We start from the raw sequence: 18,747 nt of genomic DNA, 5'->3' as shown, positions 1-18,747 counted from the left end.
AGTATTTTTAATTTTTTGTATTTGTCGCTTGCCTGCTTGTTTGGGCCCGATTTTGCTTTTTTTGCTGAACCGTCCCTTTTTATGGACACAGGCTTTGTTTTACTACTAATTTAGCAAGGAGGGTGGGATCCTTAACTAGCTCCAATCCATCCTGGTCCCTTTCTTTAAACATTTTTTTAAATTGTGAAATTACTACAATATTACTTACAAAAAATACTACACTGCCCAAACTCCTACTTTCTTCAGAGTTCGGTTTAACAGAGCAACATCTGTTTAAAAGGCGTAATCTCTTGACCAAATCATCATCTTTGGATTGCTTGCTTTTAAACATTTTTTACACAGGTGCTACCACTATAGGCCCACACTCCTATATTTTTTAAGAGTTCGGTTTTACATAGAAAATACAGCTTAAAAAAATTAAAAAATATATTCTCTTTATAACTCTTCCGTGCCCAGTCTTGTGCTCGGACTTACAAAACACAGAAGTTTATACCCACTAAAAAGAACTTTGCCTGACAGAGCAGGAGGAGGAAATGCTAAGCCCCCTACCTTTTTGACTTGATTTTGCTACGACTGAGGGTACATATACCTATGCAATTTTTCCCCGACAGACGGGTAGGAGTGAGGACTTTACCCGCTTTTTATGGCCTGGCACTTTTATGACTGGGGGGTGTATATACCTAGACAGTTTGTATATATTTTATTTGTATAGTTTTTTCTGACAGACAGTTCGAAGCGACGACTTTTTTTTTATTTGCTCAGCATTTTTACGACCAGGGGTGTGCACATCTGAATGCTTGATTACTTTATATATCTGGATACCTTTTAGCAATATTTAGCAGTATTTTTAATAATTACAGTGCATGTTTTCCCCGTCTCAATTCTTCACCAAAAATTATGCTTATAAGAAGCACACGGGATCTTTTTTAGGAGAAAAGGCAATATGCCGTGTTTATTAAAGATACAACAATTAACACACGCATTTAATTACACCACACACACACACACACACACACACACACACAGTTCCACCAGCTGATGTTATAGTTACCATCTTAGAGTCCGGATCAATCTAGTGGCCAGGTAAGTTGATCACAGGTAGGGAGGAGCCAGGAGCCGTTGGTCGTGATACGATGCTCCGGGGAAGTCTTGACAGGAAGAACCCAAAGTATGGCAAGGCACCCTTTTCTTCATTGGGACCAATGAGTTTTGCACCGTCATGCTGTAATTAATTGTTGCTTGACGAGTGGTTGTTTTTTTACATTGTCCTTCTCATTCTTTATCGCAGCTATCTTGTTCCCATTAATAGGTGCCTGTCTTATTTTTAGAGCCGTTAACTTGCCCTCCTTTGACATTTTCATAGGAGCATGTTGCACCTCCTGGCGCTCTTGCATTTGTCTTTGGTTCCTCCCTCGTACATCTGGCTCAGTGATGGCTTTCATACGTCTCTCTTTACATATACATTCCTTATTTACACACAAAACAGAATTAATTTACACAGAACATTTTGAACAGGAACATTAAATTGCAATGTAAAAGAAAACAATCATGGCATTCTTTTACTTATTTTAAAATCCTAAACCTACAACAAATTGGCGACCCTCAAAGGTCTGTTACTGCCTTGAAATCAGTTCAGCCAGATTCTGGCTGATTTATTTTTACTTGTTGTCCCATTAGGTCATTCCTTTTTGTTATTCCAAAAGGGTGGTTGGCAGGATATGATCAAATTATACACCAATACATTTAATACATGCTACAGTATTATTTTATTATTTTTTACTCTTTATTTTAAATTATACAAAATACAAACATAAAATCCTACTACTACAGCAATGACTGCATCAAGAGCACTATAAAACGGCTCCTTGTTGTCTTCCTCATCAAGTGTTGGGGCGTATGCACTGATGATCATGGCATATTGGTTGTTGCTGAGCTTGAGCTGAAGAGTCATGAGATGCTCATTGATCCCCATGGGAAGCCCCAAAAAACTCACTGGCGATCTCATTTTTGATGGAAGCCAATCCTGTGAATGCATCTCTCTTTGGGTGGCTTTCCTTTCCAAAAGAAGGTGTAGCCACCTCCATCCTCTTTATATTGGCTATCATTGGCCCGGCAAGTCTCACTAAGAGCTGCAATGTCAATGTTGAGTCTTGCCAGTTCTCTGGCAATTATGACAGTTGTCTTCTAGACCAGGGGTCGGCAACCTTTCAGAAGTGCTGTGCTGTGTCTTCATTTATTCATTCTAATTTAAGGTTTCACGCGCCGGTAATACATTTTAATGTTTTTAGAAGATCTCTTTCTATAAGTCTATATTATATAACCAAACTATTGTTGTATGTAAAGTAAACAAGATTTTCAAAATGTTTAAGAAGCGTCATTTAAAATTAAATTAAAATACTGATCTTACGCTGCCAGCCTGCTCAGCTCGCTGCCAGCCTGGGGTTCTGTTCACCTAGGCAGGCAGCGGGTTGAGCAGGGCCTGCGGCTAGGACCCCAGACCTTTGGGGGGGGGTGTTTCAGGGGTCAGGGCAGAAGGCTGGGTGTGTGTGTGGGGGGGTGCTGGGCAGAAGGCTGGGTGTGTATGTCGGGGCGGTGCTGGGCAGAGGGCTGGGTATGTGTGGGGGTTCAGGGCAGAGGGATGGGGCTGTGGCGATGTAGGGTAGAAGGCTGGGTGTGTGTTGGGGTGCAGGGGTTCAGGACAGAGAGCCTAGGGGTCTAGCAGTGCAGGGCAGAAGGCTGAGTGTGTGGGGGTGCAAGGCAGAGGGCTGGGTGTGTGAGGGAGTTCAGGGCAGAGGGATGGGGCTGTGGAGATGCAGGGCAGAAGGCTGGGTGTGTGTGGGGGTTCAAGGGTCAGGGCAGAGGGCTGGGGGGTTTGGGGTTGCAGGCCAGAATGCTGAGTGTGTGTGGGGGGGGTCAGGGCAGAGGGCTGGGGGGTTTGGGGTTGCAGGCCAGAATGCTGAGTGTGTGTGTGGGGGGTCAGGGCAGAGGGCTGGGGTGCTCAGCTCATAGGGGTGCTCCCAGCCCCCTGCCTTGAGCCACTCATGGCAGGGTGCTGGAAGGAATGTCTGTTCCACCCCCTTCCTACCTCTCTATCTCCTCTACGGAGCTGCGTGCTGGCTGCCGTGCTTCCCCCTCCCCCTGGCTAGGGCCATCAGCTGACTGGCGCAGGGAAGGAGAGGGGACAGGGCAGGAAAGCACCACGCCAGGGGAAGAAGCGGGGAGGGAGGAAAGCTTGGCTGCCGCAGAACCAAGCTTTTGCCTCCTGCCCCCGCAGGGCAGAGCGGTGGGTGGGGGTGCTGAGGTAGGCTGGGGGCAGGGACTGCGGCAGGCAGCTGTGTGCCGCTCAAAAATCGGCACGCGTGCCACAGGTTGCCGACCCCTGTTCTAGACATTCACTGTGCTGAGAGTCCAAAAGGGTGCAGACATTCCAGGTGGCGAAATTCATCATCTTTTGTTTTGGCTACAGAGTTGAGTGATCCCACTGGATGTGCATCCGACGAAGTGGGTATTCACCCACGAAAGCTCATGCTCCAAACGTCTGTTAGTCTATAAGGTGCCACAGGACTCTCTGCTGCTCCCACTGGATGTGGCCATCCTGTGGGAAGAGTGTGAGACAGCCTACGTTTGGGGCTCCTTTTCTAGTCCCCTCCCCATTTGGGGTCAGCAGAGGGGATCTTTAAAAAAGTCTGCTCGTTCACAGCCACTGCTACCGAAACGCACGTGTGGCTTATCCAAGCACAAGACGACCATCACACGGTTGCTGCCTGTGTACAGATTTGTGACTAAAGACTCCCAGAGATCACTGCTCCTATTGTCACCTTAGGGCTTTGTGCGAGTGAGAGCCCTTTGGCAGGGGCCTGCACATGAAATCTTTTAAAGTGGGGAAAGTGGTGTGCAGGTGGTGTGTGACCACACGTGACTTGGCAGGAGGAAAACTCTGGCCCAGTGGCAAGGAGATCCAAGACAACCAGGGGCCTCCCTCCTGCTGCAGCCCTCATCTGCGTTTATAGCTGCAGAGTATTAAAAGGTCCTCTATATGTGCCTGATCCATCGCTGGGGTCTTTGAAGTTTGGACCGTGATTGGTCAGGAGCCTGGCCTCAGACCTCCTCGCCAAGGGGGACCCTACCAGGAGCATGAAAGCTCTGGACTACGTTTCTCTTTGGGTCTTAAGCCAGCGTGGCTTCAGGCCATCCCGATGCACAACTGACGTGATCTTTGTGGCACAACAGATTCAGGAGAAGTGCAGACAGCAACACGAGGAACTGTTCATGGCATTTATCAACCTAACCAAGGCCTTTGACTCTATTAATTGTGATGCCCTATGGAAGGTATTGTGTATGTTTGGCTGTACACAGAAATACATTATCATCATCAGACTACTCCATGATGGGATGACTGACACTATTCTGTGCAATGCTCAGAGACCAAACTATTCATCCATTTGCACTGATGTCAAGCACGGCTGTCACTGCTCCAACACTCTTCCCCATTTACCTTGCTGTGATCCCGATTCTCATCCGTGACTGCTTTTCTGATGGAATCGGGATTGAGTATCATACGGACAGTCAGCTCCTCAATCTCTGACATCTCCAAACAAAAATCTAAGATCACGAGAATTGGTCTCAGTGACCTTCAGTATGCAGATGACTGCATCATATATATACACACACACACACACACACACACACACACACGGCAACCTGCATAGTACCCTAAATCTTTTTGCAGATGCCTATCGCAGCCTGGGTCTCTCTATCTCTCAACATTGGGAAAACCAAGGTACTCTACCAGCCCTCATCTGAATAAACTACTCTTCGTACTCCACAAATAACCATCAGCGGAGAACCCCTGGAAAATGTGGATCATTTTCCATACCTTGACAGCCACCTCTCCCAAACAGCCAGCACTGACACAGAAATTGAATACAGGATCCGCTGTGCCATCACATCCTTTGGAAGACTATTCAACTGAGTCTTTAAAGATAGTGATGTGCAAACAGGCACCAAGACCATGGCTTACAAGACAGTGGTCATCCCCACCCTTCTCTATGGGTGAGAGACCTGGGTAACCTACAGATGACATCTCAAGTGGCTGGAGTGGTTCCAGCAGCGCTGCCTCAGGAAGATTCTCAGGATCAGCTGGGAAGACTGATGCACTAACATCAGCTTTCTCTCTGCAGCTAACATGAGCAGTATAGAAGTGCAGGTCACGAAACACCAACTCTGCTGGACTGGCCACTGTTCACAGTGGTCCTACACCACACACCAAGCCACAGCTCACTTTGAAGAGAATAGACGTACTCATGAGACAAAGAAGCTACAAAGGAGGAAAGAAAGGGCACAACAGTCCAGCCAACAACTATGTCTCCTCCAAGATTACATCTGTCAATTCTGTGAGAAAATCTGCAGGGCACATATTGGGTTCCTCAGCCACTTAAAAACCCACCAATGAACCTCCGTGGCAGACATCATCCTCGCATTGAGGGATAGCTGAAGAAGAATGTGTTGCACATTAATTTGTCCATGTTGACCCACCTGATGCACACTAAAGATTCCTTAGTGTACTCTAACATAGTTTATAGCATTAACATGTAGTTAGTGAGCATCAGCTGGGTCTACACAGACCAATTCAAGTGCAACACATTAGTATGCTTTAGACAACACATCCTTGTAGAACTCATTAACCCCTATGTACACAAGCCCATAGTGTGAAATTTCCAGTGTTTAAATCAGTATTTATACAATGATAGTAGGATCTAAGCTACTGTTAATGCATTGGACCCAATATACTTTAGAACTGTTATTTTTTACGGGAACAAAAGTAATACTCAGAAGAACCATCTCAGCTAGCATACGGAAGCTCTTTTGAAGAGGTCTAGAAAAAGCTAAAAGCATATTGTTCAGATTGGCTTGTACTTTTTTTTACACTGAGTAGGCCAGATTCTGCTCTCAGTACACCAGCATAAATCTGGAATAATTTCATTAAGGTCAATTCAGTTACTCAGAATTTACACACATGTAACAGATTAGAATATAAAACTTTTGGCTTTATTAATGGCTGCACCTTTCCTGCTTTTTTCTTTTCAGAAACCTATATAAAATGTGCATTTGACTCTTTGATGTAACACTCATTAGTAGTTCCTTCTGTGACAGATGTGACAATATCCTACAACATCTTGGACAAATCTTAAGGAATTATGATAAACCTTACTGTATTAAATTTAATGCCTTTGGGGTCCATTGTATTAAAAATGCAGTTGTGTATGCGTTATTGTGGAATTGTACGCAACTCCTCTAGAAGACTGACTAATGCAATCTCTGGTAAGGATTAGGAACTTCAAAGCACCAAAAAGACAATATGTATGAAGTGGATTTCCTAGGAAATACCTGGGATAAGGAGAACGCAAATGATTCACCTCAGAGTCTATTGTTTTAAAGCTGGCCTTGAGAAAAACCCATTCTCTACTAATTAGTAGCTTCTGGAAACTCCAGATCAAAAGACCCCTGAACTATAAAAACAATGGACTAAACTCTTTATGAGTGTGCTAGTTCTGAGAAGAGACTGTAATGAGGTGGTCTCCAACCTTTTAACGCCCAAGAGCACTTTCTGAATTTAAGAGCAACCCACGATCTACTCTGCTCCTTCCCCAAAGCCCCGCCCTGCTCATTCCATCCCCTCCTCTGTCCGTTGCTTGCTCTCTCCAACCCTCACTCATTTTCACCAGGCTGGGGTAGGGATTTGGGAAGGGCTGCAGGCTCTGGGCTGGGGCCAAAGGATTTGCAGTGTGGGAGGGGGCTCCAGGCTGAGCCTGAAGCAGGGGGTTGGGGTGTAGGAGGAGTGAGGGGTGCAAGCTCTGGGAGGAAGTTTGGGTGCAGGAGGGGGTATGGGGTGCTGGCTCCAGGAGGAGTCTCAGGGCTGGGGTGTGGCCTCCCACCAGGCGGCATTTACCTTAGGCTGCTCCTGCGAGGTGGCGCAGCAAGGCCCAGGCAGACTTCCTGCTTATCGTGGTCCCATGGTGCTCCCGGAAGGGACCGACGCGCTGCTGCAGCCCCAGAGAGGGAAGGCAGGGGGCACTTGGAGCTGTGTGCTGCCCCTCTGTGCAAGCACCACCCCCACCGCTCCCATTGGCCACAGCTCCCTGTTTCCAGCCAAGGGGAGCTATGGGGGCGGTGCTTGCAGGCAGGAGCAGCGCACAGAGGGAGATCCCTGCCCTCCTGCCCCTGGAGCTGCGCTGGCTGCTTTCAGGAGCAGCATGGGGTTGGGGCAGGCAGGTAGCCTGCCTTAGCAGCAGTCCCACTGCACCACCAGAGATCATGATCGACTGGGAGATTCTCTAGGATTGACCAGTCGATTGCAATCGACTGGTTGGTGACCACTGCTGTAATGGAATTTGTGACCAAGATGAATGCCCCCTGAAGGGTTTGAAGGACTTATCTCCTGACAGACCCCTTGATGGAGTTGAAGTGATGATCTCCATTTTCTCTGTGATGCTTTTATCCTAACAATAAATAAGCTTGGACAGAAAGAACTATGTGGTATCTTAACTGTGGCCAATTACACTGTTGTTAGTCTCTGAAGAGAAAGCAAGGAGGGCTGCTCATGCAGTCTCACTTTGCCAGTGAATTTACAGTATAATCAGGGAGCTGTGCAGCCTGGAAATACCCTAGTCAGAAAGGAGAGACGCATCTTCACCCAAGAGAGGCAACAGCTGGGGAGCCATAAGCCTAGACTGGGTGCCCTTCCTGGACCATCGAGAGGGAATACAGGTGCAAGTGCCCTGAACTATGACACTTTCTATTATTTTATTCCCAATTATTATCACTTCTAGTGTGGAACCCCATTTTGCCTAACAACTGTTTAAACTTATGCAGTACTCAAGTTTTTTAAATGGAATGAATGTACATGGATCAGTTCTATCCATATCCTCTAATACAGTTGCTACTGGCTGTGGCCCTTCTGTTTGTCTGTAGGATTGAGCTTGTAGGGGTTGGTATCATGTGTCTCAGAATCCACTGCCTGTTACTCTGAGCCAGTGTCTGTAAATAAATACAATTTGCAACTCTCCTTGAAAGTGTGCAGAGTTCAGCAGGTGTGCCAGTCATTAATGACAGGATTAGTTATTGTGTGTAAATTTTTTTTTGTTTAGTTCCTATAGGGTGCCTAGTAACAATCCTAATAATAATAAAAATAAAAATATACAAAACCATCCCGACTAGATGGGATTCTAAATCCTAAAATGGAGTAGCTCTTCTTAATAACAAGAATTCATCTTACTTGGATGGAGTTTCACTGTATTTGTTAAGGAATGCATTATTTTGAAAACTACAGGAGTATTTCTACCATAACATCAAGAATCTCTCTCCTAATCAGGTTACATTTTTCCTTCTAGAAGGTCTATTTTTCTTTGAACTTCCTTCTTTTAAGATTTCAGAAAAAATAAATTCTACTAGATGAACTGGAAAGTCATGTTTAGTCCCATTTTAGAGATTTTTGTGAAAGGAAGGAATCCCAATGAATAACTAAGTAAAATTACTGTCTCTTTATTTGCAAAAATACCACCCATTCCACCGCCTTGATTACAATCAGTTAATAGAACAATTAACTCTCTGAGGGTTGTTTGTTTTAAAAGCCTTGCATCTTACTCTGAAGGCTACAAATTCAGTCTATGATGGACTGCTCAAAGGACCTCTTGTGTGAGAACAGTTTGATACTGAAAAATTGCACTTTCAGACACGGACAACAAAAGTACCTCAGTAAAGCTTGTAAAGTTGTTTTCAAATCTATGTGAACTGTGGTCTCAATTTTTCCAGACTCAGAGGCAAGAACACACCCTATTGATACACAGCAATGTGCTTTAAGACAATAGTAAAGCTTTCACTTGACTCGCTTTTTAAATTTTCTTATCAGAAAACTAGGGCAATAAAACACAATCTAGTCAATATTTAAACATCTGACACATTTAGATAAAATTCTGAACTGAACCTTTGAGTCAGAGAATGAAATTCTGTTTAGACTGTGGGACATCATCTCAAGCCAAATTCTGATAATTCCTTTTCATTACTATACTCCCTAGAAGGAAGCCCACAGACTAATGACAAAATCTTCTTAGTGAGGCATGTACAAGGAACATTTGTTTCACGGTGAATATAATATTATATCCAAACACAATATTAACCTCTATTAAAAGCTATTTTCTTCCAGATGCTGTATGAGAAGTCATTTGATTTCCCCATTGTTCTGTGGAAAATATGTACCTAGTGTCCCTACCAGTTCATCAAAATACTCAAAAGATTCTCCCACCCCCACTTTCAATCCTTTTGGGAGCCAATATGCCATTTCATTTTAACAAATTCAAATTCACTCTTCAAAAATGCTCTAAGACTGGGCCATTTTCTCCCTGAAAAGCTGCCAGCTTTACTATCAGGACTAAGGACTAGGGCTATTGATTAATTGCAGTTAACTCATACGATTAACTCAAAAAATTAACTGCAATTAAAAAAAATTAACAGCGATTAATTCCACTGTTAAACAACAGAATAACAATTGAAATTTATTAAATATTTTTGGATGTTTTTCTACATTTTCAAATACATTGATTTCTATTATAATACAGAATACACTGTGTACAGTGCTCACTATATTTTTTTATTACAAATATTTGCACTGTAAAATGATAAAAGAAATAGTATTTTTCAATTCACCTCATACAAGTACTGTAGTGCAATCTCTTTATTGTGAAAGCTTAACTTACAAATGTAGATTTTTTTGGTTACATAACTGCACTGAAAAACAAAACAATGTAAAACTTTTAGAGTCTACAAGTCCACTCAGTCCTACTTCTTGTTCAGCCAATCACTAAGACAAACAAGTTTGGTTACATTTACGGGAGATAATGCTGCCTGCTTCTTATTTACAATATCACCTGAAAGCGAGAACAGGCATTCGCATGACACTTTTATAGCCAGCATTGCAAGGTATTTATGTGCCAGATATGCTAAACATTCATATGTCCCTTCATGCTTCGGCCACCATTCCAGAGAACACGCTTCCATGATGATGATGCTCGTTAAAAAAAAAAAATGCATTAATTAAATTTGTCACTGAACTCCTTAGGGGAGAACTGTAAGTCTCCTGCTCTGTTTTATCCACATTCTGCCATATATTTCATGTTATAGCAGTCTCGGACGAGGACCCAGCACACGTTCGTTTTAACACCACTTTCACAGCAGATTTGACAAAATGCAAAGAAGGTACTAATATGAAATTTCTAAAAATAGCTACAGAACTTGACTCAAGGTTTAAGGATCTGAAGTGCTGTTCAAAATCTGAGAGGGATGAGGTTTGGAGCATGCTTTCGGAAGTCTTAAAAGAGCAACATTCTGATGCGGAAACAACAGAACCCAAACCATCAAAAAAGAAAATCAACCTTCTGCTGGTGGCATCTGACTCAGATGATGAAAATGAACATGTGTCGGTCCACTCTGCTTTGGATTGTTATCGAGCAGAACCCGTCATCAGCATGGATGCATGTCCTCTGGAAGGTTGGTTGAAGCCTGAAGGGACATATGAATCTTTAGCGCATCTGGCACATAAATATCTTGTGATGCCAGCTGAAACAGTGCCATGCAAATATCTTTTCTCACTTTCAGGTGACATGGTAAACAAGAAGCGGGCAGCATTATCTCCTGCAAATTGCAACCAAACTTGTTTGTCTGAACGATGAAGAGTCCTTGTGGCACCTTAGAGACTAACACATTTATTTGGGCATAAGCTTTTGTGGGCTAAAACCCATTTCATCAGATGCAGATACAGACTAACACGGCTACCACTCTGAAACTTGTTTGTCTGAGTGATTGGCTGAAATAGGACTGAGTGGCCGTGTAGGCTCTAAGGTTTTACATTGTTTTGTTTTTGAATGCAGTTATTTTTTGTACATAATTCTACATTTGTAAGTTCAACTTTCATGATGAAGAGATTGCACTACAGTACACCTCTACACCGATATAATGCTGTCCTCGGAAGCCAAAAAATCTTACCGTGTTATAGGTGAAACCACGTTATGACATCGAACTTGCTTTGATCTGCCGGAGGGTGCAGCGCCACCCCACTAGAGTGCTGCTTTATGCATTACATCCTAATTTGTTTTATATTGGGTCGCATTATATCGGGCTAGAGGTGTACTTGTATTAGGTGAATTGAAAAAATACTATTTCTTTTGTTTTTTACAGTGAAAATATTTGTAATAAAAAATAAACATAAAGTGAACACTGTATACTTTGTATTCTGTGTTGTAATTGAAATCAACATATTTGAAAATGTAGAAAACATCCAAAGTATTTAAATAAATGGTATTCTATTATTGTTTAATCGCACGATTAATCACGATTCATTTTTTTAATCGCTTGACAGCCCTAATGGGAACATAACTAATTGATAGTCACTGAATTTGTCTGCATTTCCAGCTTGTGAAATGAGCAATGCTGATGGATTCCTACTGCAGTTAAAAAATATTTGCCATCTGCAGGGAATCTTCTACCACACAAAGAATCTCAAAGCACTTCACATGTGAGTCCAGTCCTGCAAGATACTACGCACCCTTACTTCTGAACAACAAATAGGAAAAGAGGTTGGCCAGTATATCATATCATCAGGCCCTACACAAACAAGCAACAATGAAATGCAGTCACCTCCGAGATGGAGGGTGGCAAAGAACTGGCATTTAATAAATTACTACACAGCATGACAAGAATGGAAATTTTTGCAAAAGGCAGTGGGGCACACCTTTACTGTTACCAAAATGGCCATAGGATCATTAAGGTTCAAGTCGAGTAGAAAGCAACTTTGTTTTCATTTGAAAGACTTTAACCCTGCAACTCCCTGGTAGCCAGTTTTTCAATTTCAGAGGTGAAAAGTTCCAGGACAATGCTGTGATTTACATCTGTGGATCCAGGGAGTTCCAGCAGTATAACTTCACCCCAAGCATGAACTATCATTCTCATGGCTTCAGCATTTTGGAATCTCATTAAGGACTTTTCAGGTTAATAACTTCATCAGTTGACTGCTGAGGATTTGTGACTTAAAGGTTCAGTAAAACCTCAATTTCTCTCTCTATAATAACCAGGAGTTATGGGGTAGTAGCCACTGTCAATAGTGAATTTAATTTTAATGTTCAAACTACTTTGCTGCTTACTTGAAAATCTATTAAGTCTAAATGTAAAGTGCTTCCATTTCAGTTTATCTAGTAATTTATTTATAAAAGATGGTATTATGATATTAAACCTTGACTTTTAAATGTTCTCAATCAAGGTTAAATTGTTAAAGCTTAGAATGCACTCAACTGAAATCAGTTTTCAGGTGCGAGCTTCTAGGTAGATTAGAGACAATTTAACTTATTAGAGGACACTTTGAATGATAGAACCAAACTTTTATTTAAGGGAAAAATGATAAGTTAAGAAAACAGGCATACAATTACCATTTATACTGATGCAACAATTATACTCACATTAAAAGATGAAATAGTGCAACATTGGGTGATCAGATCACTAACAACAGAATGAAATATAATCTTGTAACCTAATGGTACATTGCGCTCTCCACAATTTAGCAACACTACTCCCGTTGTATTCCATTTTGATACTAATTAACACTAAACCTTAATATTATAAAACCCTATATTTAGTGCCCTACCAAATTCATGGTCCATTTTGGTCAATTTCACAGTCATAAGATTTTTAAAAATCAAATTTCTTGATTTCAGCTATTTAAATCTGAAATTTCATAGTACTGTAATAATAAGGGTCTTGACCCACAAAGGAGTTGTGTGGGTGGATAGGGTTTTGCCAGTTTATTGTAGGGGGGTTGTGGTACTGCTACTCTTACTTCTGCACTGCTGCTGGCGGCAGTGCTGCCTTCAGTGCTGGGTGCCCGGCCAACAGCCGCCGCTCTCCAGTCGCCCAGCTCTGAAGGCAGTGCAGAAGTAAGGGTAGCAATATCGCAATTCCCCCCCCAAATAACCTCGTGACCTTCCTGCAACTCCCTTTTGGGTCGGGACCCCCGTTTGAGAAACACTGGTCTCCCCTGTGAAATCTGTATAGTATAATGTAAAAGCACACAAAAGACCAGATTTCACGGGGGGAGACCAGATTTCATGGTTGTGAATTTGGTAGGGCCCTAACTATATTCTAATTTCCACTTCCTTTTCATTGGCCCTTTACATTACACATAATTTAAATTAACATCTGCACCAATATCCTTCCATGCAATCAGTTCAGATATCATTTTAATAAAATATTCAAAATTTTCTAAATACTTGGTTAAAAACTCTGCTAGAACCAGTTATTACCAGACACACAGCCACAACATAACCCTGAGTAATTTCCTCACTAAATTAAATTTTCCCATCTTCTTGTCTCCAACTTATCTCTAACTTTTACTCAAACTAACAAACTCAATTTCCCACACTCCTTGATACAGTACTGAGCCTAACTTAACACAAACCTAATTTCTACTTATTTCTCAACCTAACATCCTATAGGCTACAAATGTTTTATGTAATAAAAGTTTTCTAAAAATCTTTTTCCTGACAGTGAACATGACAATATATTTATATAGTGAACATTAAAGTGTACATTAATTTGAAAAGGACACCACATCAAGATGATTTAAGATAAAAATTAGCTTTGGTAAGAACAAGGTTTTACCAAACTAAAGCAGAAACATTGTAACTATAGTTTTGTTTCCAGTGTCAACGGAAACAGTGATTTGGATTTAAATGTTGCCTTATAGTGATTCCAGCCCAAAATATCTCAAGAATCAAAGTCAAACCACCCACAGGCAAAAGGAAAACTGACTAATCAGTTTTCATTAACCAATCTGAGAGAAACGCTCAGAGCAAATAACAAGCATTATTGTTTTTTGGCTTTTTAATAAATTAGGTTTCCATAATCTTAAGATGTTACTGATAACAGCTAAAGATTTTTTTTTAAATAAGAGTTTTAATTTGACAGCATCTCTTTAGTTTATATTGGCTGATCCAATTGCTTTATAACAATAACAGTTCACATTTGTTTTGTTTTGTTGTTTTAAATAAGTAAAACTTCTTTATTAAGAAGGAAAGTGGGTTTTAGGTTGTTCTTATCTCATCTCTTCACACTTGTGTTTACATAGCCATATATTTTAAAACAAAAGTGATATTTTAGAACAAGTTATAACTGGGACAAATTATGCATGACACTGAGCAATACGTGGTATATTTCAGGTTTGCTTCATCATACTTAGGGGACCACATGCACTAATACAGTTTCTGCTCCCAATTTCCCCATGAAGCCCAAATGACTTCAATTGCAACAAAACAAAATAAAAATATCTATGACTTGCAGAGCATTACAGCAAGACCCTTTACTGCTTATGCACAAACTCTAGCTTCTTGGAACAGTGAATTAGAAACATTTCCCAGTGAACAGAGCTTTTAGTTTTGCCTGTGTTCACAATGCTCTGAATCTTTCAGTAAGAGAGTACTTTTTAATCACGTTAATGACTTCTTTTCACATGATGCAAAGATCTCCGTGATGACCAGAAATACTCACTCATGTAACGGAAGGTCTCCTCAGCAAGGACAGGAGAGATGGTTTGGGGGACATGGCTATAGCGGGAGGGGGCCTGGAGCCAGTCTTGGTTGTCATACGGATACACAGTGTCCACTCGCAGCTTATACTGTGGTAGCTGTTCTTCCAGCATGTTCACCAGTTCTACTTCAGGAAGGTCCTCAGTGGAGCAGACATCTAAAGATGAACATGTGCCATGAAACCAATGCATGCCCATTACTATTAAATCTGCTACGCTGAAAATCCACAGATTTGAAAAGAATTGTTCTACATAGGAGGGATTACACAACAATATTTCACTTTGACCAGCAAATGAATTTGCACTAGAAGCATGATTTTTTAAAATTAGTATTTGCAATATCCTTATTCTCCTTAATTGATCCCTTTACTTCTAGTGAATCTAGCAGACTCACTGATTCTCACAGGCTTCCTGGCTCTGACATACTTAAGTTTTATTATTTGCTTTTATGTCTGGCTATCAGCTCTCAAAGTCCATCACAGCTCTCCTAACTTCCATGTTACATTTTACCTGCTATAGGTTGTACTACCTTCTGTAGGCTTTACTCTGGCTGCATTCCCCAGTAATGTGCTGTTTGTCTTGACTATCCTCTTGCACCATTCAATTTAACCACACTTTTTTCTTGCCTTTCTGTTTCTCTCTCAGTTTAGTGATGCATATCCCTTCTGTGACACCCTAATGGCAGAATACATTTCATTTATTTAAAAACTTCACTTTTATTTTTTTTTCAAAACCATGAAAAATGTTATGGATTGAAGTGAACACGTGGAGTGACTCCTCCTCACCTCCAAAATGGAGGGCAGTTTCTAATTCGATCTTTGTATTCCACCAATAGCAAAATGAAAGGAAAACACCTAGTAGTATATTACATTTAGATACCATCATTTAAAGCACAAGTACACCAGGTTCAGAGGTGTCAGAGCTTTTCAGCCTGAGTGCCAAATGTATTTCAAAAGGGATACAATCAACACATAGGGACAGATTCTGTGTCTTGTTCTGGTCCCTTTGCACTGTTTGAGGGAGGGGAAATGCAAGAAGCCTGCTGAAGAGTCTCCCTGCCCAAAGGTCAGACCCAGTTAAGCTGCTCTCCTGGGCATAAGACACTTGCTCTCCTAGGCATAAGGGACTGGAAGTGGCTGGGGCATGCTGTATTCTGTCTATACCTAGCTGGTGTAAGGTCCTTTGGGGACCATACCCAGCTAATGCAGAGAATCAAGGAGCTGTAATTGGTTGCTGTTTTTTCAATTTTTCTTTTTCACCTCTTCTGGATTGCCCTGTGTGGGGGAGGGCAGCCATCCTTTGCCAGGCACTTGTCTAGACCGAGGTACAGCCAACCAAGTTCCATATCCTGCTCCTCCTAGGGCTCCCACAGCCCAGCAGGGAAGCAGGCAATGGAGCAGCTAGTGCTACACTCTCCTCCCTTCCCTCCAATTCAGCAGGTGGCCAGTAGCAGTAGGCAAGAGACAGCAGCAGCTCGGAGCACTCATAGGTCTTAACAGGACTTCTCCTGGAGTTACAGTGGCGGAACTGGGAGGCAGTGCCCCTGAACTCCCTCCTCCATGGTGGCAGACCTGATTCAAACATGTCAGTTTATAAGTTACAGGGCATACATAACTGAGGGTACATATTTTCAATTCATAGTCAAATACGAGTTCTCTTCTCAGGGACAGTCTTCCTTAAGGGCCACATATTGGACACCATTCCACCAGCTGTCAACTGAAGGGTTGTATTTATATCTCATTGTGCATTCTTTAGAAACCTCAAAGTTTTATCAATGATCTCTGGCATTTTTGCGGCACAAACTCCTCTGGGTTACAAATATGAAAAAAAGGCACAGAATTCAGGGGAGTCTGAATAAGTTACAGCAAAGAATTCCAACAGGAAGGAAGGAACTTGGCTGCAATTCTCCACTCACCATGGATGGGAATGCAGAGGCAGCAGTGGCCTGGATTACGGTCAGGCTTTTTACCTGAAAATATAAAGTATTCTTACAGCTTCAACTATCACATTTGAAGCCACATCTTTCTTCTTCTGTCAATTCCCACAACTCCTTCAAAAATTACTTGGGGTCTCCAACACTCATTCATTCCATCCTTGATAAGAACAAACATTTATCTACTGGAAAAAAGTTTTATGTGGTGAGAAAAATATAATAATGGATAGTTTGGAGGGGTGGGGAATGACTTAGTTTAGTTTATGAAGAATCTACTCTTCTTGTTCACGTGCACTACTGGATAACTGCTTCACACAATTTCAAGCTGAGATCAGGGGTTTCAGGCTAGCTGCACTGAAAATACTCCATGAATTTGTGGTTCAGACTGGAGTTGCCCTTCCAACTTACCAGTGATGCTCTCCGGATCTCCGTGGTTGATATTCATGAGGGTTTCTTCACGCTTCAGTTATTTAGGAATGGCATTCTGTGTTCAGGTTGTGAATGGTCCCTTTCTTACTTTGGTTGAAGGATGACTTTGGTTTGAAATGAGATCCATCAAGCTACCTAGGCATTAATTACTCTGGTTTTCTTAGCTCACTTCTATAGGCTGGGTTATATTCTTGGTCTACTATTGCCTCGTTTGACACTTGATACTTCATCTGAGGTACAGATCAGTAAAATTTTTATGACGTACTGAGCAAGCTTCATGTGATGGTTTCTCTTAGATCAGCCATCATCTAGAAATCAAGGACATGGAATATGTTGGATTGTAATTTATATATTACATGCAAAGAGCAGCATGAAATGAAACAAAACAAAATTATCTATGAAGACAGCAAATCTTAGTTTTGGTAACTCAATTCTCATCTATTGCTGTCTACCCATTCCCCCTTCCATCAATAAAATATTTAATGCATGACAGGGTTGTTCACTGCTGTAGGACATTCTCTTTTGCCCTAAGACATGGCTGCTTCAGATAAGTAGATTCCCTGCAGCCTCTTAGACAAAGGGGTTTAAATTATTTTTCAAGTACAGTAATGGTTTCTAAAGGGCAGGACTCAGTCATCTCTTTAGATAAATCAAAATAACACTCTACCAAACACAAAGCTGTATGACTCTGCTCTTCAGTAAAATTATTTTAAAAGGGAAAAAAAATCAAGTGTGTGCCCTAACAGGAAAAATCACATAATGGTTCACCATAAAAATCTCACACAGCTGGCAGTGTCTGCTTAGCAGCCCAGGTCTAAAACAGAAGTGATGTTACAGTTTAAGATTGAGGTGAACTGTCAGAACAGTTTAAGGAGCCAAGCTTTTGCTGTTCTCTATCTAGCCAGGACTGCTAGTTTATCATGTAAACTTACAAAAATAGATCCCCCCACCACACTTGCATAGATAAATAGGTGTTAGAAAAAGAAAATAAATATATAACAATCAAAATATAAAACTATTTCAGTTTTCAGTTAATCAAATCTCACATGCTTAGTATCAGCAATACTAATGCTTGGTATGAGCAGTACTAATTCTTTAGTCACCCATCAGGCTACACAAGATCTAATTGATCCAACTTAAAAATAATGAAAAGGAGAAAACCTTTCAAACCTTCTTTATATAAACCAAATGTAAAAATAGTAAAGAGGACATAAATCTGTTTTCCCCATTTGCAAGTGACCCTACAGAAAATCCACAGGGTTTGAGTTAGTTTTATTCTCAGTACACAATGACAGTTTGTAGTTAAATCTAAATACTTGATTTCTCCATTTTTTTGCCACTGCCTTTTAGTGTTTGTTTTCCTCAATCCTACATAGCCACCACCTGCTACTACCTCTTGTAAAACAACTCCTCCTTACGGCCTTTCTCGTTATGGAGAATGCAGACAGGTCAAGAAATACAGACAGCAAGAGCACCCCGGTTACACTTACGCTTTCACAATGGGTGCATATCCGTTTCACATACACTACTCTGCCCTCCTCCAGGTAATATATATCACTACAAGCACCCTCTAGCCAGCTGGGCTGAACGTAGCTTCTTTACTGCCACATTATGGGTAAATATACATCGAAAAGCCTTGAAATCTCTAAGCAGAGTTTCCTTCCACCAAAGAGTTAGTAAAAGAGGGGAGACTTCAAACTGCGGAAACTTTTAAAAGCCAAACAAGCAAACCCAGCTTTCAATGGCTGTCAGGGTTCTGACC

At 41.5% G+C, this 18,747-nt stretch overlaps 1 protein-coding gene across 3 annotated transcripts in view; it reads right to left on the bottom strand.

Moving 5' to 3' along the window:
- Positions 1-18,747, bottom strand: part of TRAK2 (trafficking kinesin protein 2) — a 65,898-nt gene that overhangs the window by 31,168 nt on the left and 15,983 nt on the right. For all 3 annotated transcript variants that reach the window (XM_050916816.1, XM_050916817.1, XM_050916819.1), the window contains exons 2-3: positions 16,965-17,293; positions 14,587-14,781 (exon numbers count right to left, since the gene is read on the bottom strand). In XM_050916816.1, the coding sequence (XP_050772773.1) occupies positions 14,587-14,781; positions 16,965-17,001 (232 nt within the window). In that variant the 5' untranslated portion in view covers positions 17,002-17,293. The remainder of the gene's footprint in view (positions 1-14,586; positions 14,782-16,964; positions 17,294-18,747) is intronic.

The sequence above is a fragment of the Gopherus flavomarginatus genome, chromosome 10 (assembly GCF_025201925.1).
Source record: "Gopherus flavomarginatus isolate rGopFla2 chromosome 10, rGopFla2.mat.asm, whole genome shotgun sequence".
NCBI lineage: Eukaryota > Metazoa > Chordata > Testudines > Testudinidae > Gopherus > Gopherus flavomarginatus.
The sequence above is the reverse complement of the archived record's forward strand: the minus strand, read 5'-3'. Positions and strand labels throughout refer to the sequence as shown.